The sequence below is a fragment of the Crocodylus porosus genome, unplaced genomic scaffold (genome assembly GCF_001723895.1).
Source record: "Crocodylus porosus isolate Cpor-Errol unplaced genomic scaffold, CroPor_comp1, whole genome shotgun sequence".
NCBI lineage: Eukaryota > Metazoa > Chordata > Crocodylia > Crocodylidae > Crocodylus > Crocodylus porosus.
The window spans coordinates 71,648,477-71,674,929 of record NW_017728943.1 but is presented as its reverse complement, the minus strand read 5'-3'; the positions used below and the strand labels follow the sequence as shown (position 1 = coordinate 71,674,929).

The 26,453-nt window shown below is 44.3% G+C and overlaps 1 protein-coding gene across 1 annotated transcript in view; it reads left to right on the top strand.

Moving 5' to 3' along the window:
* Positions 1 to 26,453, top strand: part of PARP1 (poly(ADP-ribose) polymerase 1) — a 52,195-nt gene that overhangs the window by 5,931 nt on the left and 19,811 nt on the right. The window contains exons 2-10 of the mRNA XM_019549559.1: positions 3,942 to 4,104; positions 6,321 to 6,439; positions 7,448 to 7,662; positions 14,968 to 15,064; positions 16,876 to 16,992; positions 17,776 to 17,952; positions 19,738 to 19,879; positions 21,482 to 21,622; positions 24,671 to 24,913. Coding sequence (XP_019405104.1) covers positions 3,942 to 4,104; positions 6,321 to 6,439; positions 7,448 to 7,662; positions 14,968 to 15,064; positions 16,876 to 16,992; positions 17,776 to 17,952; positions 19,738 to 19,879; positions 21,482 to 21,622; positions 24,671 to 24,913 — 1,414 coding nt within the window. The remainder of the gene's footprint in view (positions 1 to 3,941; positions 4,105 to 6,320; positions 6,440 to 7,447; positions 7,663 to 14,967; positions 15,065 to 16,875; positions 16,993 to 17,775; positions 17,953 to 19,737; positions 19,880 to 21,481; positions 21,623 to 24,670; positions 24,914 to 26,453) is intronic.

Below are 26,453 nucleotides of genomic sequence, written 5' to 3'. Positions count from 1 at the left end.
AGAGAAGTGTTACAGTATCTGTGGCTCATTCAGCGAGGGTTGGATTGAGGTGGAGTATGCAACCAGCCTTAAACCTTCATTTCCATTTGCAGAACGGAAACTGTCTAGCTCTGTGGTTCGCTCTGAGCCCATTTGTGATTTAGATCATGCATTTGACTTCTTCAGATGTCATACAAATCCCTAGTGAGTTACAAATAGGGACCTACCAAAGTCAGTGAGACAACGGTTTTTCACGGCCTGGTCACGAAGCACAGGACCAATTTTTTGAGCATTTCATAGCAGCCCCACCCCTTGCCACTAATTGGCAGAGGGTCCCCAGCAGCTCTGCCCCACGCTGCTAATTGACAGAGGGCCTCAGCACTTAGACTACTCACTACTGCTTTCTTTGCTCAGCCACTCACTGTGATAGCTGGAGGGTGCCTTCACTCAGTTTACCTCACTACTGCTCTTTTTTTGGTTGGTTTTTTTTTTTTTTTTTTTAAACGGGAAACTGCAACTAATACCAGATTTCTTAGCAATTGTGGACAATGCTGGGCAGGTTCCTAGTTATGGGACAAGTGCATGTAATTTTTTTAAGACTTCCCTTTAATAGAATAGCAAGGGAAATGTTCTGATGGAGAAGTCGTACGGTAAGAAGCATTTAGTACAATCACTTCGAAAGCAAGCTCTTCTTGGGCCTTGCAGCTTTCTTAGCTATGCATATGCCCTGCAGGAATCCTTTATCACTGTCCTGCTGTTAGTTGGTTCAGGGCAGGGTGAGTTGGGAGTAGTTTGTGTGCACAGTGTATTGAGGTAAGACTTGTGTGTCAGATTATTGTTCACTGCTATGAAGCTATAGCCTCCTGAGGCTCCCTGAGGCTTCAGTGTTGTTCCCCTCCCTGCCTGGCTCCTGTGATCAGACCTGACAAAGAATGTTTTGCATTCGAAAGCTTGTCTAAACTTATCCCAGCTACATAGTTGGTTCAATAAAAAGAGATCACCCCACCAAATCCTTGCATCCCCAAAATATTTGGCATTTGAGAAAGAGGTCACTGTTGGAGTATTTTGGCTTTGCCCCATAATCCACCAGAGTGGTGTTATTAAGCACCCTGTGGCTGCCAGCTAAATACTGAGGATAATGCTTTGGCAAGCTTGAATCCCAGACAGTAGGAGACTGACATTGCTCTGGGATTAGGGGGCCAGAAGAACCAGCCTTGTTTTCACATAATATGGGGAAATGGACAGGTGATCTTCGATAAAAGCCTTACACTGAGATGCTTGCCTCTGGCAAGCCTGAGTGTCTGTGCTTCTACAAGCATTACCTTTTCATTTCCATAGTTAACGACAGACTGTATAAACATTTGATCAGTCATATTTATACATCTTTGACGGGGAAAACCTAATCACTTCTTTATGAATTACAACCTCCATTTCACTGACTGGGTATAGGGGCACAGAACTTAAAGCTCCTCAGTGAGCCAACAGTATAACCTAGAATAGGACCTAGGACAGTGGACTTGTCTTGTCCCTTTCCTTTATCATGAGAGAGGCTCATTCCCTTCCATTTCCTGACTGCAGAGCGCACTCCTATAATTCAGGTTCACAGTTCCCTGTCCAGGGTCTGTAGGAGACCTCTTGTTGATTCCATTTTTTTTAATACCTTCCATGGTAGTAAAATAACCATAATGTGACCTAGATACCTTTTTCGGCCATGGTGTGTGTGTTACTTACTTGCAATCACAATACTTTACGGTGCGCTGTCTGATTGCGAAGTAAGATTTAGGCCAGGTCAGTGCTAAGTAGGAGTCCTTCAGAGAAGACCTACATGTTCAAGTTGCTGAAGTTGCTTGCAGACATTTAAAAAAAAAAATACCCCCCCACCTCTCCCAAAACAAAACCCCACACTTGAAACTTGGCGCATTCCTGTGCTGATCCCAGTGCGTGCCCAAAGGAGGCAGCTCATTAGTTGCCTCTGGCTCACCCAACGTCTGTTTATATCGGGCACTTTAGTGGGGCTTTTTTGGCACTTTTATATAATAGCTGATTGACTTAAATTGAGATAAGTGCCAAAAAGCCCCGCTAAAGCTCCCAATCTATACAGATGCTGCAGAACCAGCTCGAACTAATGTGCTGCTTCTTCCAGTAAAGTAAGTGGTTTTTAACATCAGTCCAGCCCTGAGTGGTGCTCTTTCCTCTGAATCTGCAGTACCAGTGTCTGTCCTCTTATGTTGGCTGAAGATGCTAAAAACTTGTAATATCAGAGGTGCCATATGTGGTGATTCAGCTTCTGCCTCCCTCCCTCCGGTCCTCTTGCAATTTCAGTTGACTGTGGTATTGCTGCACTCTGCTGAGCTGCTGTTGCCCCACAGGCGGCTCTTCTTCAGTAGCAGGCAGTGATTCTCAGAAATCTGTGAAGTGCTTCAGGAGCCCCAGACATGCAAAGCATTGTTATTTATGGTACTTTGAAAGCAGTTGCCTTTAGCTTGGGGTGGATCCAGAGGGGTTGCTGTGGCATGGCTGTACTCTGCCTTTTGTACTGACTGGACTGTGCTGCTGGAGCTTCTGGGGACATTTTTTAAGTCCCTAAAGCAGAGGAGAATTCACCCCTGCCCAGAGGTGACCTGAGCAGGGTCCAGGCCTGGGGCAAATCAGCATGTGCGGGGCCCCACCCCCCAGGCCTGAGGAAACCAGCAGCGGATTCGGTGGTGAGGGGTGGGGGGCGTGCCAAGCAGCAGTACATGAAGCTGGTGGCAGTGCGGAGTCTCTGCAGCTGCTCCGCTCAGCTCTGCACGGGCCCCCCAAAGTGCAGGGTCTGGGGTGGTCCCCTGATTTTGTCCCTGTGTCTCTTCCCCCCCACCCCCCGGGACAGCCCTGCCCCTGCCCCTCCTGTCCCATCCCATCCTCCGCCAGTGGCGGCTGCTGCTGCTTTCCTCACTGCCCCAGAGGTGGGGGAATCTGTCCTGCCCACAGAATCAGTGCCTGTTGCAGGGGTGTGTGGGGAGTGGATCGTGGCTCTGCCCTGGACCCCAGTCCCACGCCCACCACCCTACGATCCCAGCCCTGCCTTCCTGTCCTGCTCTTGGATGCTGTTCCCTGCCAACCCACAGCCTCATCCCATCTGCCCAGCTGAGTGTGCCCTGCCTGTGGGGGTTGTGGCCCAGTTTCCGTGAAGACCTGATCTGTCCGGTGCCCCCAGCGCTGGGTAGCTGGACTTGTGGCTAGATGGAATCAATTGGCAGCTTCCTGGCCCACTTCCCCCTCCCCACCCATGCTGGGCTGTGTAAACAGCTATGATGGAGAGCTGAGGCTGGATCATTACGCTTCCTCCTCCCTGCTCCCTCTTCTCCCTCCTCCTGCCTACACACACAGGTAGCACCATGGGTGCCCATTGCAAAAGTAGCCCCTGTTGCCTGTGATTGGGAGTGGCAATTGTCCTTACCCTAGTAACACACGGGCAAAAGGTCCTTAGCAATCTTGCCTACCAGCCCTTTTCCTTAAATATGCGTTCCTCTTTTCCTTTGGCTAAACCATGTCCAGAATTATGGTTATATCAGACAACATAACCTAGTCCATATAGAGACAAAAGCAGCATAAATAAATGGAGGAAAACACTGCCTTTTCACCAGGGCTAAACATGCAATATTAGTAAAACAAGCATAAGAAGGTCTGTATGGTGTTCCCCCCACCCCTCCCCAATAAGCCTCTTGAATTATAGTGGGGTTTGTAACAACAGGGTTGTTATGTCATCCTTCTACATTTAGCCTCCTTGTGGCACTGCCCCACTGGGAGCTGTATTGGTAGTAATAGCAAGGGATTCTGTCTTCCCATATTCTAGCCCGAATCACTGTTCATTGTTTAGAATGGAAATGTCCAAGGAAACGCTCAGAACATTTGTGAGCGAGAAGGTTGCTTTTTCTTGGTTTTATCTAAATGTCTTCACCTTGTCATCATGTTTCTCCTAGTCACCCATGTTCGATGGCAAAGTCCCTCACTGGCATCATTACACTTGTTTTTGGAAGCGGGCTCGGATCACGTCTCATGCAGATATTGATGGCTTCCCTGAGCTGCGATGGGAAGATCAGGAGAAAATAAAAAAAACCATTGAAGCGGGGGGACCTGCCACAGGTACGTAAACCTTAAAGGTTGGTCAGGAATGCAAGAAGCCAGGTCTGTTCAGAACAATCCTATCTACATTCAAGTTGTCAGCGAATAACAGTCACGATTCTTGGATTTGATGCTCATTGTCCCTTTGAAAGGAAATTGGAACAATCAGTGCATCCTTCCATAGTCTTGCTCTTGACAGGGGAACCTAATCCATTTCTGAGCTCAGTCAGATAGCCAAGCCAAAAAGTGAACCAAATGTGCAGAAGGAAAGGGCATTCACCAGGAGCATCCCTAAATATAGTCCATTTTCTCTAGTGTATTTGCTATTAGTAACTGTTCTGTACTGTGCTGTGGAAATAGTAATGTCTCAGTAACCTGAGATCTCATTATAGTAACTGTATTTTGGCTGTATGTAGATGAAATGAGAGGCGTGTGTGCACAACACTTTAAAACGGGCTAAATTCTTTTGCACAGCTTTAGTGGTGTTGGTGTTTGCATGCCTCAGTTGCATATTGCACATTAATTCCAGCCGCTGTAGGAAATTTGGCAGCGTAATGCGCCTTAAATAACTTGGGGCGCAGCAAACTAAAATTCAATTGAGGAGTTTGTTTGCTGCCCCTATAGCCACAGAGTGAAGCATGGGGCTCTGTGCAGCTCCATGGCTCTGCAGGAAGCCCTGCAGGCAGCCTGTCAGCAGCCCAGGAAAGCAGCTCTGCCCAAGAAAAGCAGCGAGCCTGATTTTTCCACCCCACTCCCCATGCCTTCCTGCCTGCCTGACCTGGTGCTTCCGTCTGTGGTTGCGGTGCCCCACGGGACCACCCAAATTGGGTGTCGCCTATGGGCTCAGGGGGCTGCTTCTGCTGCAGAAGGAAGCACCAGCCCTCCCTGCAGCCCAGGGACCTCTGCCCATCAGCAGCTCACCCTCCCGTTCTCGCTGGAGAGGCAGGTAAGTTAGTGGGGTGCATGCATGACATAGGGTTTTAAATAGCAGGAAATTGAAGCAGTATTTTTAAAAACCCACTTCTTCAATTTAGGGCCCAATTTCATCTACACACACCCTGTGCAACCAGAATATTGTATTTAGAGATCACTGTGACAAATTTAAATGCTCAGGGAAATGATCAGATATGGTTTGAAAGGTTGTGAATGCATATGGGACAAACTAAATCCATCCAGTGTATGTATGGAACAAGAACCCTGGGTGAATTTACAGAATGTCTGCTTGTCTGGACATTGTGTAAAAGAAAATGTTTCTAATATTTGGGAAGAGGCATTCTGTAGGACATGTGGCAGCTTAGTTGATCTCATTCTGGTCAAATTTTGGTGGGGTTTTTAACTTTAATTTCATAATACTTTACAGTGGAAGCAGCATTTCCCAGCTTGGTGTTCTTACCAGTCTTATAAAATGGGCAAGAGGTCCAGTAACAGGGCAAGTAGCAGAGCTTTAGAATTTCTTGCATAATACTTTTTGCTCAGTCAAACAGGTGCACCTCAGAGGGGATATTCATGTCCCCCATAGAGTCACTTCATAAATGTGAAATGTCAGGAACTAATGTTACAAAAAAAAAGGGGGGGGGTGCCCAGCCTCCAGCCTGTGAGCCAGATCTGATCCATGAAGCCATGGCATCTAGCCCCTGGGATTTCCCACTGGTCAGGAAATTTTGTGGAGGAGTGGTGACCATTAATGCCATCACCCTTCCTCACTGCCAACTTCCCGAGCCCTGCATGGTGGGGTGGAATTGGGCTGTGCACCCTGTGCTGTTCGAATCAGGGTGTGGCCATGCTCCCTTCCCCCTGTGTGGCTGCGTCAGAGCTGAACAGCCCGCTCCTTACAGCCAGATGAAGCCCTCCCATGCCTGCCCTGAGCGCCAGATCAGGACCACTGGCAAAGTCTGACACACAGACAGACTGGGCATCGCCCATCTGGGTAAAAAGGCTGAGCACCACTGTTATAAAGCATGCTGCAATAATGAATACTAAGGCAAACACTGAAATAGTTTTTCCCAGAGGCTTGAGTGGGTAGCATGTAATGACTGTGGGGGTGCAGTCTTCCTAATGCTTTTTGTGGGATCATGAATTGTAAAGATGCACCGCGGGTTCTATCAGTGAACTTACTTTCCTGAGCATACTAGTTTGTGACTGAATAGATATCTCTCAATAAGTATGTGCAAATATTAGATATGTTTATACAGATGCCTGTTTGAAGTTGAATATTCGTCTTTTTTTTCTTTGCCCAGGTAAAGGTGGTGACCAGGAAGGAGGTGGCAAGGCTGATAAAAGCTTACATGATTTTGCAGTAGAATATGCCAAGTCTAACAGAAGTACCTGCAAAGGCTGTGAACTGAAAATAGAAAAGGTAAAGAGACGTGCAATTTACCAGTATTCTCCTTCCCTCTATATACCCCACCCTCCAAGCTGACTCAAGTGATTCTGTGTGAACTGAGCTATACTTTCTAGTTTTAAAAGCTGCAATTCTGTCTCCAAAGAACTGCTCTGTTCTGAACAGTGTAATAGCCCTGGATTAACAAGATGTAGTAATGTTTCTCTCTCAAATGTGACCTTCAGCCCCTGGGATTTAGACCTGATGACCCTCCTGTATGCATAGGGAAAGAGCATTTGATCATTGCCAGCTGATTAGTTGATTAGCAGATTACTGCCAGTGTTTTAGCAGAGAAAGGGCTTCCATGGAGAAAAGCTTTGGCTTCTGATTGGAGCTCTACCATTGTGCCTTTGGTGTGGAAGGCCAGCTCTGTTTGCAGAATTTGGGGCTTAAACTTATGTTAAAAAAGAAGGCTTAAATAACTGTCAGGAAAGCTTCATTGAGGGTAAGATCTGCCCAACAATCAAATAGACTCAAGATTCAGTTTTGTGGATGTTAACAATGCTCATACTTTACTGCTTCAGGTTTTCTCCAGAAATTAATGTCGAACTCCTTTCATGGGGCCCCATCTTGCAAGTTCTGTCACTCAGCTTCAGTGGGATTTGGGGGCTCTTTGCTTCTGTAAATGTTGCAAGGTTGAGTCCAAGTATACATATTCTTGTTTAGCTGTTTTTCAGTAATTTCCAGACAAAGTAATTTAAAGGCCTGAATTTTCTTTAAGCTGGCATGACTAAACATGGAAACGTTAACCCCAAAAGGAGTTTTGAGAGCGTAAGTAAATGAGAGGATTGACATGAAGTCAGTGATGTAAATTCAAGCATAGTGGTTGTCAATGGGAGATGAATGGAATAGCTATTGCTAATGTGCAACCACAGAAATAATGTCACATTTATTACAGGGTGGTAGACCTCTTCCTCTGACTTGACATTTCATGCCTTCATAGCAGCATCATAGATATGTTTGTGCTGTGCTTTCCCACTTCAGAGTCAGATCAGAATTTCTAAGAAGATGGTGCATCCGGAAAAGCCCCAGCTGGGAATGATAGATAACTGGTACCATCCAGACTGCTTTGTGAGCCGCCGAGCAGAGCTGGGCTTTCTCCCTGCATTTGGTGCCAGTCAGCTCCAGGGCTTTGGCATTTTGGTAGCTGAGGATAAAGAATCTCTGAAGAAGCAGCTGCCTGCCATCAAGAGTGAAGGGTAAGTGGGGAAAGTATTGGAGGCTGTTATCTAAAGGATCTGTGACAACATGTGGCACAACTTTGAAAATCTCACTTATCCTTTTTTTATATAGACACTTATTTTACCAAATTGTCTTTATTAATTATTTGTATCTCAATAGCACTTAAAGGCTCCAGTGCTGAGTGAGGAATGCCTTTGTGTTAGGCACTGGGCATAGGTAACAAAAGAGGAACTTGCGTTTCAAGTTTCTCTATTTAGCATATAGGGATGAGCAGCCATGACTTTGAAAAAAATGCTCTGTGCTTTAAAGCAATTTATAAAGGCGAAGATCAGCTATGAAGACTCCATGTTGCTCTGCACGTATTGTTGTTGCCCTGGTCTCTTTCTCATTTGTTTAAAAATTGTTTCAGCACTTTTGTATTTTTGCCTACTCATTCACCTGACAGTAACTGAATCTTATTATAGTTCATATATTATAGTTACGGGCCTACCAATTTTGCAGTTTTGCAGGTTCTGTGAAATCTGGTATTGCCTCTGAAATCGGGGAGGGGGAGGGGAAGCTTATGGAAAAGAAAATGATGGTTCCTCAGAGGGTGGTGAGGGACAGGGCTACATGACAGAAAGCACTTGCACCCAATCAGCAGTGAAAGGTGGGGCTCCTGGGGTCCCTCAGCCAATCAGAGGCATGGGGGGGGCCACATTTTGCCTCCAAAACTGGGGGGGCAGCCCCTACAGAGTAGATGGGTCCCTAATTATAATTGACAGAACAAAGAACAATGGCCTCAGTCACAGCCAGGGAAGTTGAAAAATGTTCCTCGTATCTAACTTCTTACCAGGAGGGTAGTGAAGCACTGGAACAGGTTACCCAGATAGATTATAGAATTTCCATCCTTGAAGGTGTTTAAGACCCGGGTAGACAAAACTTTGGCTGGGATGATCTAGTTGGGGCTGGTCCTGGTTTGAGTAGGGGACTGGATTAGATAACCTCCTGAGGTTCCTTCCAACCCTCATTTACTTTGATTATGTAATTCATGTTGGGTAATGAAGGTTACTGCCCAGACATGATTTTTTTTTACTTCAGTGGTAAAATTGAAGCATAATGGCCTAGTCTTCACCTTTTCCAGTATAATTTTTTTAAGGCAATTCACATGGAGCTCCTTCTTGAAAGCTGATGTATAGAGACCATTTCTAATTGTCCTAAAAACATCCAACACAGAGCAACAAAAGTAATCAGGGGCCTGGGAAGAAAGATTTATGAAGAAAGGATGAAAGAACTAGAGTTATTTAGTTAGGAGAAGAAAAGACTGAGGGGGGATTTGATAAGTCTTAAAATACCTGAAGGGTGATTACAGAGTGGATGGAGATGGACTTTTATCTGTCCATAGGAGACGGGGCTAGGAGCAATGGCCTCAAGTTGCAGCAGAGGAAATTTTGTTTGGAGATTAGGAGGAACTTTCTGTGTATGAGGGTAGTCAAGCATTGGAACAGGCGAATGATTGTGGAATCTCCATCCTTGGACATTTTTAAGAGCAGGTTAGGCAGATACTTGGATGGGATGGTTTAGTCAATCCAGCCTCTTGTCTTGAGCAGGGGCTGGACTAGATGACCTTGTGTGGCCCCTTCCAGCCCTACCTTCCTATGATCCTATGAAGTGCAGCCCTTGTGGGGAAATAATTTATCCTACTGGTAGTTCCTAGTGATTATCTGGCAGCATTGAGCAACTTTTTCTTGCCATTTAATAAATTTTTGATAGTGATGCAGACTATAGTTATGCTATCTGATAGAAAAGTTATTACATGGTGCAGTAAAAGGAAAAGACAATCCTGTGATGTTTCCTGATCAATGATGGAAAAGATCTAGTTTTACAAAATCTTGTTATCCTCAGGCATTGTTCTCCGTTTCATTACACTTGTGAATTCAGCATTAGTAATACAGTGACTGGAATTCTTAAGGGCAGTGGCATAACTGAGTGGGAAGGGGTGCAATAAGGGCAGCTGCTCTGGGCACTGACTTGGGAGAGGAGGAGCAAAAGCAACTGCTGTTCACAGCCATCCATTTGCAATTGCATGTGTGGTAGCAGCCAGAAGTTGCCACTTTTTTTTTTTGCCCTGAGCACATCCCTAGACTCACAGATGCTTAAAGGGAATGACATTACACTTGGAGAAGGCAAGCAAGCTAAATGATTGCATACTGCCCCAAGTAAACTGTACTCGGGTATATCTGAATTGTGCCTGGGTCTTAATTGCCCTCATCTTAATTTGAAATCATACAAACCTGGATACATGTGAAGATGACTGCAAACTCAAGTATGTTAATGTGCGTGTAGCTGAAAAGCAGACATTCCAAATCTCCAGCTTTAATTTTTTGTTTGGAAATTGCGGGTTTTAAAGCATTTGACTTCACTGTTTTTATAGGGAGATTGCCTGGGAAGACTGACAAACTAATATAGTTTTGTAAGAAACTGTGAAGTGCTTTTTTAATTCCAGTTGTTTTGAGACTCATCTTTCCTACAAGGAGAGTTTCACAATGATTTTGGAAGATGTGATGTGGACAAGTCTTTGCTGTCTGTGTCTTTGAAACGTCACTTGTAGACTCAAGCTTTTCCTCATACTACTTGTATTGGCACTGGATTTATGACCCAGATACTTTGTTCTGGGCAGACCCAAACCCTCAGGCTGACCACAAACTCTCAATTCAATTAGTAGGTAAATTTTATTGATACACAGTGATAGCAGATGAGAATAATGCAAACAGTTCTATAGCTACCATTCCTACCTCTCGCAGGGTTACGGTACGTCTGGCAAGTACACAAGCTTCACCCTGAGGTTCTTTCTTGAATGTCAGATGTCAGCAGCCTGGAGGTCAAAGGCTCAGGCATGTTGTGTCTGCCCCCCATCCTCCCTCCAAGGGGTTGGGGGAAATAGGGTGGTGGTGTGCCCTCTGTCCATGGTGGCCCCAGGTTCCCTTCTTAGGTACCCTTTGCAGCTCTGAAATCCCTCCTTTTTGTATCCTTTCTCCTGTCAATGTTCTGTTCTGTCAGCATGTTCCTTTGTTTTACAAACCCATCACGTGCATGCATCCTAATTTCGGTTTTTACTGGTTTCTCCCAATTTGGTCTGTTCTCCAAAACCAGAAATCCCAAGGGCTCTGCAGTTGGGCACTGTGACCTGGCCAACATGGCAGAGTCCCTCAACTTGTTATGAAACAGTGTGGTACATGTCTTCAATTTCCTAACCTGTGCATCTGCTTGCTGCTTGCCTGTGTCAGACACAATGGGCTTTGAAGGAAACTTTATCACGAACAGGCTTTTAGAAATCAATTAGCCCTTGCTGTTGCCCTGGACCATTGTTCTAATGCAATACATCTACTTTACCTACAAGCCAATTTCCAAAAGCAAACCTCTAAATACCATTTTCTAGCCAACACTTGTAGCTGGTATTTGGCAATAAGCTTCCAATGCTTTCCTATCATTCATGGTCTTTGAAACTTGATTGCTAGCAGCAGTAAACATGAAGCAAAATTCCGTATCTGCTCTGAATGTACCAGGATCAACACATTTTGTTATCATATACAATGAGCGACTTAAGTAAAACCATTCTTCTTGTGTTGGGCCTGCTCCTAGTAGTTGATCCTAACCACTACTTTGGCAGGTACAGTGAATTCTGTGACAGCCATTGATAAGATGTTTTATCTGCTGATGGTGACACATGCAGTTGTTTTCTAGTATCCGCAGTTAGTGGCTGATAATAGTATGCATCCATTTCATGTGCAGAGGGCTGAATGTGTGCATTTAATTGCAGTTTTCAGGTAGGCCAGTGCAGTTTGTTCTGTGCTTACATATATTACTCAATGTAAACCAGAATGAGTCTAGCCTGAATAATGTTCAGAGGGTTTGGTCCAGTTTCTTGGGTAGGGCTGAAGAAGTTTGACTACGTAAAAGTTTTTTCTTGAATACTTTGGCCTTGGTTTTCTGTGTGATTTTTTTTTTTTTTTTTTAGTGGTGCTTCTTAAACTGTGAAGGATTTGCAAAGATAGGCCTTGGGCTTGTTTTCCAAGTTACAATAATAAGTAACATGCCAAGTGAATTGCAATGGAAAATAGCTTGGTCCCATGACATAGTGAGCTGTGATCCAGGGTCCTACATTAAGAAAGCATTTAGTCTTGTAATCTTTGCTCCTGCAGCTGTTGGAAAGCAGCAATTATTATATGCATTAAGGAGCCTTGTCCAGTTAACAGAATTCAGCTGGCCTAGCTACCTTGGCTACAGTCTCCACCTTGCTGCCACCTCTCTCCAGCTGTTCAGCCAGGTGCTCAAGCCAAGGTTCCTTGGTGTCTATCTCTGGCAGAACTGGGGCTGGGACCTGGATTTCAAGTCTTTGACATTTAAGAGTCTTTAATGCTGCTATCCATATCAGGTATAAGGCCCTTCATTTCTTTCTTGTCTCTACTTCTGGGATTGTACTGATGAAAAGAGAGGTCTTCAATGCATATTGAAAGAATTTCATCTTGTAGGGAGTGCTGATGTTTAAAGTTGAGAGCTACTTTAGTCATATGCCAGAAGACTCTGGTCTGTATTATTTTTGAAGACAACTTTTGAACATGTTTTAAAAATAAGTGTTCTTAGCCTTAGGACTGTCTTGTTTTTCTATCTCCTCTCTGAGTAGGATTTACTGTTTGCATTCATTTTTCCTGGAAAAGGGGGCTGCCTTCTGGATATTGTTATATAGGCTTGGGTTAACTGCATGGATTGTATGAGACATCACAGTAGCAACCTGCAGGAAACAGCACTCAGCCAGAGAACAAGGTTGACTGGTCCATGCCTTGATGAGAGAAATTGCATCTGTGAGGGAAGATGAAGCCAGTTGTCCTCATGTTGTTGTCTTTTCATAGTGGCTGCTTGTTTTATTCCCAAGTTGCTGTGAGTCACCTCTCTTAACTTTTCATGTTCCCCTCACAATTACGAACACACCATTGTTGGGAGATGCAGTGAACAGATGAGCTGGAGCTGGATATGTCAGTCCTCTTCAGCATTCCCAAAGTTGAAGTTAATCCAGTAAGCAAAAATCCAGCATATAGGTAAGGAGAAAGCAGTGCTTCTGGACAATTGCTTTTTCCTTCTGACACCCATCCTTTTAAGTCTGTCTATACTGAATGTAGTAGTACTGGTTGACTTTCATCTTTTTTCTGTTTGGAAGAAGGGAGTAGCACTTAGCTGCTGTAGTTCAGGTTCTTTACACAAATCCATTTATGGTTGGGAGATCTGAGAGAGGAAAATACAGCCTGATTTTTAACCTTACCTCACCCTAAATAAGATGATTGAGCATTCACTGGGGATGTGCTAGATTAATTTCTAAGATGCAGCAAATTGTGCCTGACAGTCTTAGGCCTCTTTCTGTGTTCTTTCCACATGTTAACTTTGGGCAGTTCATGAAAGTGGATGGGACAATCGCAGTGATTGCTGAGTGAGGAGGGGAAAACCTAAAACCCTGTGACTGAGGAGAGAGAGCCAGAAATCTAATTAATTGATGGAAAGTGAATGCAGGGTTTTCATTGCGATGCCTCCCTGTGGTATAGCACACCTTGTGCTCTTTTTCTGCTGACTCTAGCTTTGGATTAAAGACTTACTACTACCTAAGGGTGAGTCTTAGCTCTCTAAGCCATTTTCCTGCTAAAAGGGAGGCATTTTAGTTATTAGGGCCTGGGTTCAACAGAATGCCTAAGTGTGTGCCTTGAAAGACTTGCTTCATAAAGTCCCTTTGACTAGGGAAATGCTTAGGTTCCAGTTCAGCAAGGCACTTTGCAGTGATGTTACTGATGTTTTGCACAGGCTAGGTTTGTTACAGGTGACCCAGGGCAGTAAAACACCTGTAGGAGATCACCAGAGGTTCCTGGTTGGTCTCACTTGGGGAAGAGTTTTTTTTTTTATGAGTTTGAGGAAGCCAAGGCTCTATATGTATGCTTTCTCTTTGTACCCAGCCCATCTGTAATGTTAAGTGTCCACAGAGGATTTGAAGGTGAATGTGTAATTTTTCTCAAAACACAAAGGTGATCTCAAGGACATGGTCCAATTGTTCTACCTTGTTCAGTATCTTTTGAGGTCTGTAATATAAACCCTATCTTCTAAACATATGTAACAGTATGGGGGGCACGGCCGAGAGGGATTGAATGCTTTAAGGCAGGGGTAAGCAATCAGGGTGGTTTTGATTTAAATCAAATAAATTAAAATCATGATTTAATTCACAATTTTAAATCACTAGTCAGGAATCCTTGTTTAATCATCATTTTCTACAAAAAGTGCATTCCTGTTGTTTGATGTCCTCTATTCATTTAACTTCTTGAAACTTCTTGAAACTTTGCACTTGAGAAAGGTAAGGGCTTGACTCTGTACACAAACTTGCAGAGAGATGATAGGGCTGACAGTAGGTAATTGGGTCTGTTCTCTCTCATTTCCATATACTGCTGTTAACAAGAGTATTATCTCTGGAGAGACAAATCCAGTTTGAGAACTGAAATGAATCATCACAGAGATGTTTAATGGGATCTTCTAGACTGAGCACTGAGTCCCATTGCGTAAAGTGGTTTTATTTAATTTTACTAATCTACAGAGGAGCATCTGGGAACCCCATAAGATTGGGCCCCTAATATAGTCCATAGCCTGTTGTGACCTATTTATAAAACTTTTCTAAAAAGGTTACATGAATATATTGTCTCAAATAGTATATAATTACAAGCTATAATCCCTGTTCCATGATGATATCTTTGAGGTTTAACATATCTTATATTAAAACTGTCTTTATATAGTTTTATATCTTTAAAAAAGCATCTTAACAAAAAAAACCCAATTAAATTTAAAAAAAAAAACACCTGGATTTAAATAAAAATCTGGGGGTTTTTTAATTAAAAAAAATCATTGATTTATACACCCTGGTCAGCAGCCTGCAAAGAGATGATCCAACCTGTGGTAATCCAGCTTTTGGCAGCATGGGGAATTAGAGGCATATGTCAGTATTTGGTGGCCTGGGGATTTGGTGGTATGGTAGGGTATGGCATTTGACAGTCCATGTCCCTATTATGAAAGTTTTAAGAATTGATTTGATTTAAGTGGTACAGTTTTTTGTTTGTTTTTTTTCTGTGTGCACTTCTGCCAGTCCTTCCACCTCTTCAGTGGGGCAGAAGTCAAGGTCTTCCATTGTGGACTCAGAGGAAATTAAAAACTATCTTTAAAAAGTTCAAGTTTATGTAAAATTGTTGTCAGCTCACTGAGCTCCAGTAACTAATGATGAACACTTGAATAACCATCCTGCGCATTTATCTCTCCATTAGAAAAAGAAAAGCGGATGAGGTGGATGGGACTGTGACTACAAAAAAGAAACAAAAAAAAGAAAAGGATAAAGAATCCAAACAGGAGAAGCTGCTAAAGGTTTGCTTACTGAGGAATCCCAAATCTTTAAAAGCTGTTTTGTTTTGTTTTTTAAAGAGAATTAAACACTGGTAAAAGGTGCAGACATGTAGAATCCCTTTTGTCACATACCAGATGCAGCATAAGCTGCAGGAAGTGTTGCCCTGTCCCAGTGAGAGACAATTTCAGCCTGTTTGGTCATTGGCATCTCTGAGATATGAAGGATCTGTTATATGGACCCTTATTCACTAAGTTCAGGGCTGAAGGCAACCTCACTTCACACAGGTCACTAAAAGGGACTAGGTGGTAGCTATTGAGCTGTGCCTGTCTGGATCTGAAGTGGCAATGGAGAAGTCATCTTTATCTGAGCCCTTTCTGTGCCATAAATGTGGTCTGGCTACAGAAGCCTATGAAGCATTTCATATGTAAACTTGAACAGAGGTAAGGATTTGAACTAGTTTGAGTAGTATATTCTACTTGGCTGATTACTTCATATATGTTTATGACTCATCTGTTCTTTCGTATGAGTCTGGATAAATCTTAGCTTTTTAGAATACAGAGGACAGAATTCCTGGTGGAGTGTCAGGAATCTTATAGCTGTTAGAAGTTTGGTGTAGGTGCCTTCCAGGAAAATATTACCAGCAGGCTTTTGCCAAAGTCTTAATGGATCTGCAAAAACAGATTACTCGAAAGAAAATTGCACATCTGCCTTTAAATTATAGTTGAGGAGATTTTTTTTTTTCTGTTTTGCTTCATAGTTCCAGCTTATGTCCTAAGTAGGGTATGGCATTTGACAATCCATGTCCCTATTATGAAAGTTTTAAGAATTGATTTGATTTAATCTGATGCTCAGATTAAAAATCTGGGGATTCCTCAGGCTTTTTAAAGTAGAATTAATTCATCTGTCAAAACTATTAGTACAACTACATTTTAAACCAATTTAATACACCCATCAGCTATTTATTGTCACCTGTGGTATTGGAAAAAATGGTTCTCTTAGTGTAGATGGGTAATGAATACCTGTACGTTATTAGAAATCTCTCTCTTTTTGTTGCATGTTCCTTTATCCATTTCTTTCCCCACTTGACGGAAAACTCCAAAGAAGAGTTTCATTATTGCCCCAGGTGATTGACATGTTTAAGTTACTGCTGTAGGTGTGTGAACTTAAAACGAGGACAGTCCAGCTCAGAATGTGTGGGGTCTATTTCCAGCATCTGGTCCCAAATGCTTTCATTTGTTCATCTATAAAATGGGTTAATACCTGCTCATCATGGTACTTGAAGCTAATGAAGTAGTATTTGTGAAATTTGAGAGATCTATCAAGGAAATGTGCTATAGAATGACAAGCGCCACTCCTTGCCTTATGAAATGCTGGCATCAATTGATATCTCCTTTCTGTGGGACAGGACACCCTTTGAATCATAATAAAGGTAGCAGTGCAGTATTTCTAGATTCTTGTGTAAAAGAGACACAGTAGTCTCTGCTGTGTGCTTGGCAGCAGTGTCAGAAATCCATCTGGGATGTTGCTTCCCTTGACAAGTATGATTTGTTGATGATATTAGCTGTTGATTAATCATTCATGTAAGCAGCTGATTACCTAAGAAAGTAGGTCATGCTTTGAATTCTGGGGTTATAACTTGCTGAATGTCCCACTTAGGGTGGCAGCTCTTGGTAAAGCTGCTGGAACTTAGTGATTTACCTTTTTGCAAGTCATCTGTAATGTGCCATTGCTCAGTAGTATGGTGTATTGAAAGCCTGTCAGTAGCCTGCTGCTTCAGGATGGATCTTGGAAAGCAATTACAAATATCTAAGCTGCCGGTTTTCGTTAACAGGAACAGACAGAATTGATTTGGAACATCAAAGACGAACTGAGGAAAGCCTGTTCCACCAATGACCTGAAAGAGCTGCTGATAGCCAACAAACAGGAAGTGCCTTCCGGGGAATCTGCTGTGAGTTGGTTTTATTTTCTTGCAGAATGTTACTGTGCCCCTATGTGCCTGCACCTCTGAGTTGTTGATGAGCTTGGCTCAAAGCAGTGTGACATACCAGTTCCTGAAGTCAAAGGTATATTGTAAAATCTCAAATACAGAATCTAATCAGATTGCAAAGCTCAGTTCTTCTCTCATAGCACTCCAGTGAATGCTGCTACTCTACCTGTCTATGCATAGGGGTTGAAATGGTAGTGTCTGCTGTTAAATTGTATATTCATCCATTTAAAAAGATGTTTTTCTTGCAGCACTTCTTAAAGCAACATTACTGCTTCCAGGGGGCTTCTGGGGGGAGCAGATGCTCTGAGTCTCTAGAATCAGTGCACCAGAAGAAACACTTTTCAAGGAAGAGCATTGGATTTTTGTGGACTCTTTCCTCCCATCTATATATTATATTCAAGCACAACACCCGTCCTCCTACAGCATAATTAAATTCTTCCACCTTACACATGCTTGGCATTCTGTGAAAAATTCTGTTTTGTGTTTCTGACCATATGCCCTTGCTCCAGAGAGCACAATCCAAAGGGTATAGCACAAACTTAGTGGCATGTGGTGTCAAGGCTTTGTGGATCAAGTAGTTCTGAGAAGCTTCTTAATTCATATTCAAGAAGAAGATTTGACAAGTAACACTTCTTATCTTTACACTAGTGTTTTACGGCATCTGTGAATTTTCTGCGTTGTCTGACTGTGTGTGTGTATGCTTCCTTTTCTAATGTGATTTGTTAGCCTCTTTGTTGTTTTAAGATCTTGGACAGAGTGGCAGATGGGATGGCATTTGGAGCTCTGCTTCCCTGTGAAGAGTGCAAGGGGCAGTTTATGTTCAAGAGTGATGCGTATTACTGTTCAGGAGACATTACTGCCTGGACTAAATGTGTTGCCAAAACACAGTCTCCCAACAGGAAAGAATGGGTTATCCCAAAGGTAAGTGCTGCAAACTTGGCCTGAAACCCCTCTCAATTCTTAAATGACTTAAGTGGTTGTGGAAACAAAAAATAAAAGTCTATGGCAAATGTTACAGACAGACAAATATTAGAGGTCAGGGCCTGCTTCAGCTTCTGCAGAGCTCTGTGCCTACGAGGATGGGAAGAGTTGCTGATAAGTAATATATGTGGGGTAAGGAGAATCATATTTTCCAGTCCCAGTAGATTGGGAAGTACTATTTCTTCTTCTCTGATAATTCGGGCATTTCCAATTTGCCCTTACATTGCAGCAGAATTTAAGTTACCATACTGTATATTACTTGTGGGTTGAGGCTGAAGGTTAATTTAATTCATAATGACTGGCTCATCTTGCTGTTTTTTATCTCTTTCTTTCTGACTAATTTGAGATGATCTTAATAACTTTGCTCCCAGAAGTTAGATGTTAATATCAGAATTTGAAAATTACAGCCTGGATTGTCTTTCTGAAATAAACAAATAGTTCCCCCTGAATTGGGGAAGAACTTTTGCAGAAAATGTTTGTGATATTTCATTATTGGTATTCTGAAAAGAGTAAGAGAACCAAAAAAAAAAGTCCTGGCTTTTTGTTTATTAACTAAATTGTCTTTACTGGCAACCAGCATCAAGGCAGAAATGTCAAACATGATTGAAATACCACTTGACTGGAAAACCAAGATTCTTCCTCCATTTTACGTCTCTCTCCATGATTTTTGAAACAAATATTTCTAGGGAATTTAGATTCTTAGCTAGAGGGGAGCAGTATTGTCTGGCAGGGATTGGGAAGGATTGGGATTCCCAGTTTTATTCTTGACTGCAACTGACTTGCTGTTTGATATTGAGCAAGCCATTTAGCCTTTTTGTACATCAGTTTCCTAATCAATAACCTATGTGGGATGTTGTAAATAAAAAGCTTATTTAGCTTTTGTCTCCAGTATGGAAAGAACTGCTGCTTTAAACTATGGCAGCCAGGTCTTCAATGTCAATGCAACTCTGTTGACAACAATAACAGGAGATGTTTTTTTCTGCTGCTAGAGCTATATCTTTTTCAGCTGCCCCAGCTAGGGTTACCATACATCTGGGTTTTCCCTGACATGTCCTCTTTTTTGGTCCCTTGTCCTCGTGTCTAGGCAGGTTTTTAAAATGAGAGCAAATGTCCAGGCTTTTGCTCTGCCTCTGGCTTTTCCCAGGCATGAGCGGTTTGGACGCTTGGGGCTGACAGCAGTGGGCAAGGTGACTGGCTGTCAGGTGGCTCATGTGCTCTGTGCAAGGGCCCTGGCAAGTGTGTGCGCATGGGAGCTGCATGCACAGCAGGGCTGGAGCAACAGGGGGCTCTAGGTCAAGAGCAAGAGGCACGGCAGAGCTGCGTGTTGGGAGTGAGGGGGACGGGGCGTAGGAGTGATGGGCAGAGACACAGGCATATCGCTGCCCTTCCCCCACCCCTCCCCCCACAGGTGTCCTTGTTTTTGATCTTGGAAATATGGTAACCCTGCCCAAACAATGCAAGCTCTGCAGGAAGATGCCACCTCCTTCTGGCAAATCTGTATCCGCACTGGAGGCTTAGTCAGCAAAGCTGCGTTGACAAAGGGGTGTGATCTTTTCATGCCCTAATTGACTTAGTTCTGTCAGCAGAACTGTGCGATATAGACAAGGGTTTAATAAATTGATTGTAACCTGCTGTGAAATCTCTCCTAAGTGCCAAGGTCTAGACAATGCTGAATTTAGTGTGTGAATTATATCCGTTTTAAATGGTTCTGCTTTTGCCCTGCAGGAATTCCGGGAAATCCCTTACCTAAAGAAATTCAAGTGTAAAAAGCAGGACAGAGTATTCCCTCCAGAGGCTGCTGCTGTGAACACTCTGCTTCCATCTGCAGCTTCTGCTCCTTTGACAGAGGAGGCATCTGCACCCACAGGTAAAAGTTCAGGGCAAAGGGACTTGTGTGCTCAGGAAGGCATTTCTGTTCATTCATTAGAGCCAAAGAACATTCACTTTGGAGTCTTATGAGTGTGGCAGTGAAGAGTGAGATGGCAGAAGTATTTTGTTTTTATTTTTAAGCATTTCCTTCGGGGAGGTTTTTTGGGGGTGGGGTGGGGAGGAGGGTTATATTTTCATCACACTTGCACAAAATTAAGGGTGTGGGGGACAGACAATTTAGCAATTACAGTATACTATCAAAAGCTTAAAAAAATCACATGTTAAAATATATAAAACTAAATATCCATAAATCAGTAAAGCGCACCTGCTTTAAATCATTCAGTTCATTCTCAGGAAAGAGCTGGGTGGGCGGGGAGCAGAAGAGGAGGCAGTGGTGCTCTGGAGATCTGGGAACATGTGGGAAGGGCAGTGGCTGCCCACCCCAGGGCAGGAAGAAGCTCCCTGTGACCCCTTAGAGGGCAAACCTTGCCTGGCGGGCACCACTGGAGGGGCAGCATGATCAGGTCAGGATCCATAGGGGGTGCCCTCCAGGGCCCAGCCACTGTCCCTGTGCTGCCCAAAGAGGAAGGGAAGCTCTGGCCATCAAAGGGCCAGTCCGCCCCTGTGCTGATGCCTGCCAGGCAGGGCCTGCCCCCTAAAGGGCCATAGGGAGCTGCTTCCCACACCAGGCTGGGTGGCTGCTGCCTCTCCCTATATTCCCAGAGCCCTTGCGTGGTCTAGCTCATGTGAGATCATGGCAGGGGCCCAACTTCTGGTGAGCCCTGATCATGTAGGCCAGGCTGTGCTCATCAGGAGTTTGGTGCCCAGTCCTTGGCTGGGACCTGGGTGGAGCAAGCAGCCTCTGTCACCGAGCTCCCAGCTGCAGCAGGCCTGCCTCTTCAACCCCACTTCCCAGCATGGCCCCAAGCTCCTGCAGCAGCTGCTGCATGAGCTGCTGCTAGAGGAGCAGTGTGCAGGTGGTGCAGCCAGGCGTCCCCACTGTAGCCTGTGTATGTGCATGCTTGTGGGGTACCCCCCTGGCCCAGACTGATTTATTTGGTTTAAATCCCCTTTCTCTAAATTTCAGTGATTACTGATGGAAGTATTTCTGTTTGTCTCAGAGTGACAGATGAAATCAGTGTTTAGTGATGAAAATGTAATCCTTCCAAGCCTAGCTGTAACATGTTGGAATTCTCCTAACTCCTCCAAGAAAAGTTTTCTTATGAGGAAATGATCTTTGTGGCTTTTCTGATTTCTCTTTTTTTTTCCCCTTGCCTCTTGCCTTTACTCTGCAAGTAAAAAAGAAAGTGCCAGCATTTTCCTAGTTTTTGTGGACATGGCCTTGATCTGAAACCCTCTCTATTTTTTTTTCTGGTCCCTTCCCCCAGGAAACCTATTGTACATGAGGTAATGCTGAATTTTATGCCACCTTTTCTAGGGGAGCTAAACTGTTCCAACAGTTGCTTAATGCATTTTAGCTACCCTGTTGACATGCTGTACTTTGGATTTAGCAGGTTTCTTTTCCTTTGTATCATGTGCTTTCTCCAGCAGTCTGAACATGCTCTTTTCTTATGTGATGTTTTTGTTTCCAAACAACTAGATAAGCCATTATCCAACATGAAGATTTTGATACTTGGAAAATTATCCAGGAACAAAGAAGAAATGAAGACCACAGTTGAGGAGCTTGGAGGAAAAGTGACAGGAACTGCCAATAAGGCCAACCTGTGTATCAGCACACAAAGTGAGCAGACATGCAATATTACTGTCATCCTTGGATATGGAGAGGAATTAGAGGCACTGAATGAGGACCTGGGGTGGTTGTCTTTATTCATGGAATATAGTGCATGTTTCCATATTCATGGAAAAAAATTTCTTATGCAGTGCTTCTAATTCTGAATGGTTCTCAATTATTTGCTGATGCCCCATAGCAGAGGTCTGTTCAAGTGAACCTGTTTCTACCAAGATAGAATCCAAGTTCCAGTGTTCATCAGTGTATTGTAGTCTGTGGCTTGCAGTCCAAGGCATAGGGAAATCAGGGGTTCTGTGCCAAGTGTGGTATGGGTCCTTATGATAACGTTTAACAGATTTCAGTACCAATTTGTTTCTGAAACTGATCGCAGCAGGTGAATTCCTTGGTGTGGATTTTAAAGGCTGCTAAAGCATGTTTTAACTGTGTGAAGGGACTCCTATAGAGTAACTGGGTAGCAAAGGAAGCTTCGTTGTAGATATTACCTCTGTGTAGACTGGATTGTGGCATTATTACTTGATGGCTTTGTTTTGGAGTCTCATTGTGCCATTTCCAGTGTTAACCCAATATACAAATGAACTGGGGGAACACTCCCTTCTCTGATGCTCCAATTTCACTTTCTGGCTGCTTAACTGGCGAGTGCCTCTGCAAATGGGACTAAAAATGCATGATTTTTAGCAAAAGCTAAACAGAACATACCTTTGGGAAAAGCTGTTTACTTGTGTTCCCTTTTTGCTTGTGTATGCATGGGCAGTAAATTCAGCAGAGGGCAGCACTGCAATGCAGGAAGACTGCATGAATTGAGAGCCTGTCCTGTGTCAGGCAGATCTCAATTTGCCTAATTCTGACTACAAAACATGTGGCCCACCTTTTAGGCAAACATGCTAATGGGAACCTATCACGAGAATAGGTTAGCATAGCCCATCTGAATAAGATATATGGTAGTGTCTACTGAGTGCAGTCCCCATTACCACTGACTCTTTTTGAGTCATGGTGAGCCACAACATTGCATACAGTTCATCCAGAATCTCTATCACCCCCTTTCTCAACCTGGCACGTGTTTAGTTTGGCCCTGCCCTCCATGAGGTAAAGCCAGACCAGGGTGCCCTGCACTTCACCTGCATATAAATTTTTGGTGCATCCCAGCACTTGTCATAAGAGCACCCAGTTCCAGTCGTAAACGGAGTGCTAATTAGCACATGGATCCTTTTATGGGGGTGTATCTGGAGTACGCACACATACTGAGCACTGCTGAGCTGTAGAGTCACCATGGCTTGAATTGCTGTTAACCCTGGTAATGCCCAGCCCCATGAACTATGTGGTAAATCATGAGCCTTTGGCTTTGGAATAACAATATCATGTGTACTTTGGGCTACGTATAAGTAGGTACCAAAGTGCTGCTCAGAAGTGTGTTTATGGAGTACCTGTGCTGAAACTTGCTGCTGTTTCAAAAAAAGGTAATACGCATCAATTCTGAATAAACTAATACCAGTGTGCTATATACAAATTGTGGCGTCCATGTTTAATTTCAAGGTTATTGTTTTCTAATTTGCTCCTTGATTCCATGTACTTAGAGAGCAGGGTCTGCCAGTAAGGAGAAGGGGAAGGAGCTGCCAGGGGTAAAAGTTGGGGAGAAGCAGAGAGCAAAGGGATACCTGACCCCCTAGATTTATTTTCCCTGCTGTAGAAGTGGGAAGGGGACAAATTCAAGGCAAACATCCAATAAATGGATTTCATACCTGGAAAATTATAACTAAATTCCATATATGGAATCTAATTATTCAGGGGTCATCTTATGATTGGATCACTTTCTTTTTGAGTAAATATGGCAAGCCTTGCAAGACTGCTCTTCAGTTGAGGCAGGGGCTGGGTGTGCCTTGTTCCTACCATCCTTGATATCCTCTCAACTGACTGCCTCTGTGTAAAGGGTTGCTTCCCTTTCTGCTTCCTTGTAAAGCTGTTGGAGTGTGCAGAAGGAAGAAACAACATGCAGCTTTTGTTCAAAAGGTTCTGTTTTACCAGCATTAAGTAGATCTGGTGAGGATCTAGGATTGCCACCAGCTGCTTTTGTAAAAGGCTGCAGGGAAAGTAGTGTTTCACCCTGTGAATAGTTGAGAGTGTGACTATCTGGGGTAGAGGATAGGAGCAAGGAAGGGGCAGGCAGATAGCGTGACCGTAAGGAAAACTGGGACAGCTGGGACACTGCTCCCCACCCCTCAGCACTGCTGAGGGTAGTAATAAAGGCTGATGGGCAGAAGTGTAGATGCAGTCTGCCAGGGAAGCAGAGCTGAACTTCCTGGCGCACCATGCTGCTCTACCTCCTTGCCGGACTGCACTCCTGCAATTCTGGGACATTTGATTTAAGTTTCGCTGACCAGCAAGAACTGGTCTTCAAAATTTGGGACTGTCCTGGGGCATGGTCACCCCAAAGATGGAGCATTAGGTGGAACAGAGAGAAAAATGTGCCACAGGACAGGGCAAGGGAGCTGAAGCTTCTTGGAACTACAGAATCCTTCCATTGGCTGCTTTAAGGAAGCAGCAAGAGCTGTCAGCCATACCCTCTCTCCTTCCCTGATGACTTCCCCTCCAAGCATTCACCAGGCATTTGTTCCAACTGGTGCCTAAGCTTGGGGGCTCAGGCCATGATGCTGCTCTCATGGTCACTGGCAAAATTCCCAGTCACTTCAAAGGTGCAGTCAACGTTCACATCTGTGCAAGGGGAGTGTGTCTGGGGTGCTGTTGCCTGTGCTACCACAGGTGTCTTGAGGTCACCTCCCACCTAGCCCCTGCCTCAGCTGAGAGGTGAGGCAGGGCTTGAAAAGAAATGTAAAATAAGGTAGCCCAGGTATAGGGCAGGGTGTGGTATATAGAGAACTACACTTCAGAGTTCTTTGTAACATTAGAATACCTTGGCTCTCAACAGTGAGGCTGTGCTTGGAGTCCTTTAGACAGGGCTATGTGCTTTCTTTTGTGTTTGCTTTAGAGAACTTAGAACTGTTCTTTATCCCTTTCCTCCTTCCTCCCCCCTCCCTTTCTTGACAGAGGAAGTTGAGAAAATGAACAAGAAGATGGAAGAAGTGAAGGAGGCAAAAGTCCGAGTGGTTTCAGAAGAGTTTCTCAAGGATGTGAAATCCTCTAGCAAAGGCTTTCGGGAACTGCTGTCAGTACATGGGCTCTCATCCTGGGGTGCAGAGGTGAAGCAGGAGAGCATGGAGACAACTGTGGGAGGAAAGTCCAGTGGACCCCCAAATATGAAGAGTGCTGGAAAAGTCAAGGAAGAACAAGGTGAAAATAGCAACAGACCTTTTTTCTCACAGCTCTGCTCAGTTTGGTGTGTTTTTAAATATTGCTTGGTGCTTCTGCAGCATGCTATGTATACGAGAATCTGAAAGCACTCAAGGGAACATACTATAAACGTGACAGGAGTGCTTGGAATATAGTTCAGGCTCACCCTTTTCCTGAGTCGCTTCAAGTAATGGAACTGTGATGCAAGGCTGGCCTTAAAACTCCTCTAAACTTCCTTCTGAAACATGTTCCCTTCCAACTCACTGCTGCCTCAGATATTCCATGTTTTGTATGTGTTATTAATGGCAATGCCCATCTAAGTGATGGGCAAGATCAAAGACAGAAACTACAAAAGCTGTTTGGGATGTTCAACTTACTGTGCACGTCTACATGTGAAATTAATTTGATGCAGTAAACTCGGGCACCATTTGCACTGGAGTTTATTGCTCCTGGGTGCAGCATTTTCATGTTTGTGCGGGACTACAGCATGCTGAAACCAGGGTGGTGCAGTCCTGGCTGGCAGGCAGCCCAGGGGCTCAGCCTGCTACCCTGGGGCAGCTCCTGCTTGTCTCACCTTGCTGCGGAGGGGCTAACCAGCAGGCAGTTCTGAACTGTTGGACCCTCGTGACCCAGCCAGCTCTGATCACTATCTACACCTGGCACACTAAATATCTCTACTGTATAATAGTACCTGTGTTGTGCAATACTGTCCTATCGCAGAGTTAATTACTTAACTCTGGCCTAATAGTATCACTTGTCTAGGTGGTGGTGGTTTGCTGCGGAGCTAATTAGGCAGCTCTTCAGTAAGCATCTCGTGTTGAACATTTCAAACAGGTCAAGTGTATGACTCAACCTAGTGAGCCAGCATTCTAGCTAATGTGCAAGAGCTGAACATATACTGAGGTGGGATCAGTACTTTGTGATGCTGAGGTCATGGGACACTTATGAGACTACTAAACAGTAGGCCTGTGCAAAGTGACTAGTATTAGCTTTGGATTCGGCCAATTCGGGGGACAGTGATTCAATTCGGTGAGTTGTATCACTGTCCCAAATTGATTCAGATGAATCCGATTCAGAGAGGCAGCTCCTGCCCAATCTCCGAACCAGCCAGGCTCATCCCCGCCAGCCCAGCAATGGCTGTCCCACCTACCCCAGCTCCCTGCTCTTTTGCGGGGGAAGCCCCAGCTCAGCAGGTGCTGCCAGACAGAGGGGCAGTCCCTGCTTCCCCCCACTACCCCACGCTGCATGGGCGAGCACTGGCCTCGCTCCCCTAGCCCCCCCAAAGGTGCCCCGCCCAGGCCAGCTCTGGCCCTTTAAGAAATTAAAAAAAAAAACAAGAAAACCCCACACTTGCTGCTCCTGCTGGGGGGGTAGGGGTGATCCCTGCTGCCCCACAAAGCTGCTGCAGGAGCGCTGAGTCCTGGGGCTTTTCTCTTTTTTTTTTGCCTCCTTAAAGGGCCAGAGCTGGCCTAGGCATCAGGAAGCTCGTGCAGAGCCCCCATGCAGTGGGGGGCAGTGGGGATAGCCCCTCTTCCCTCCC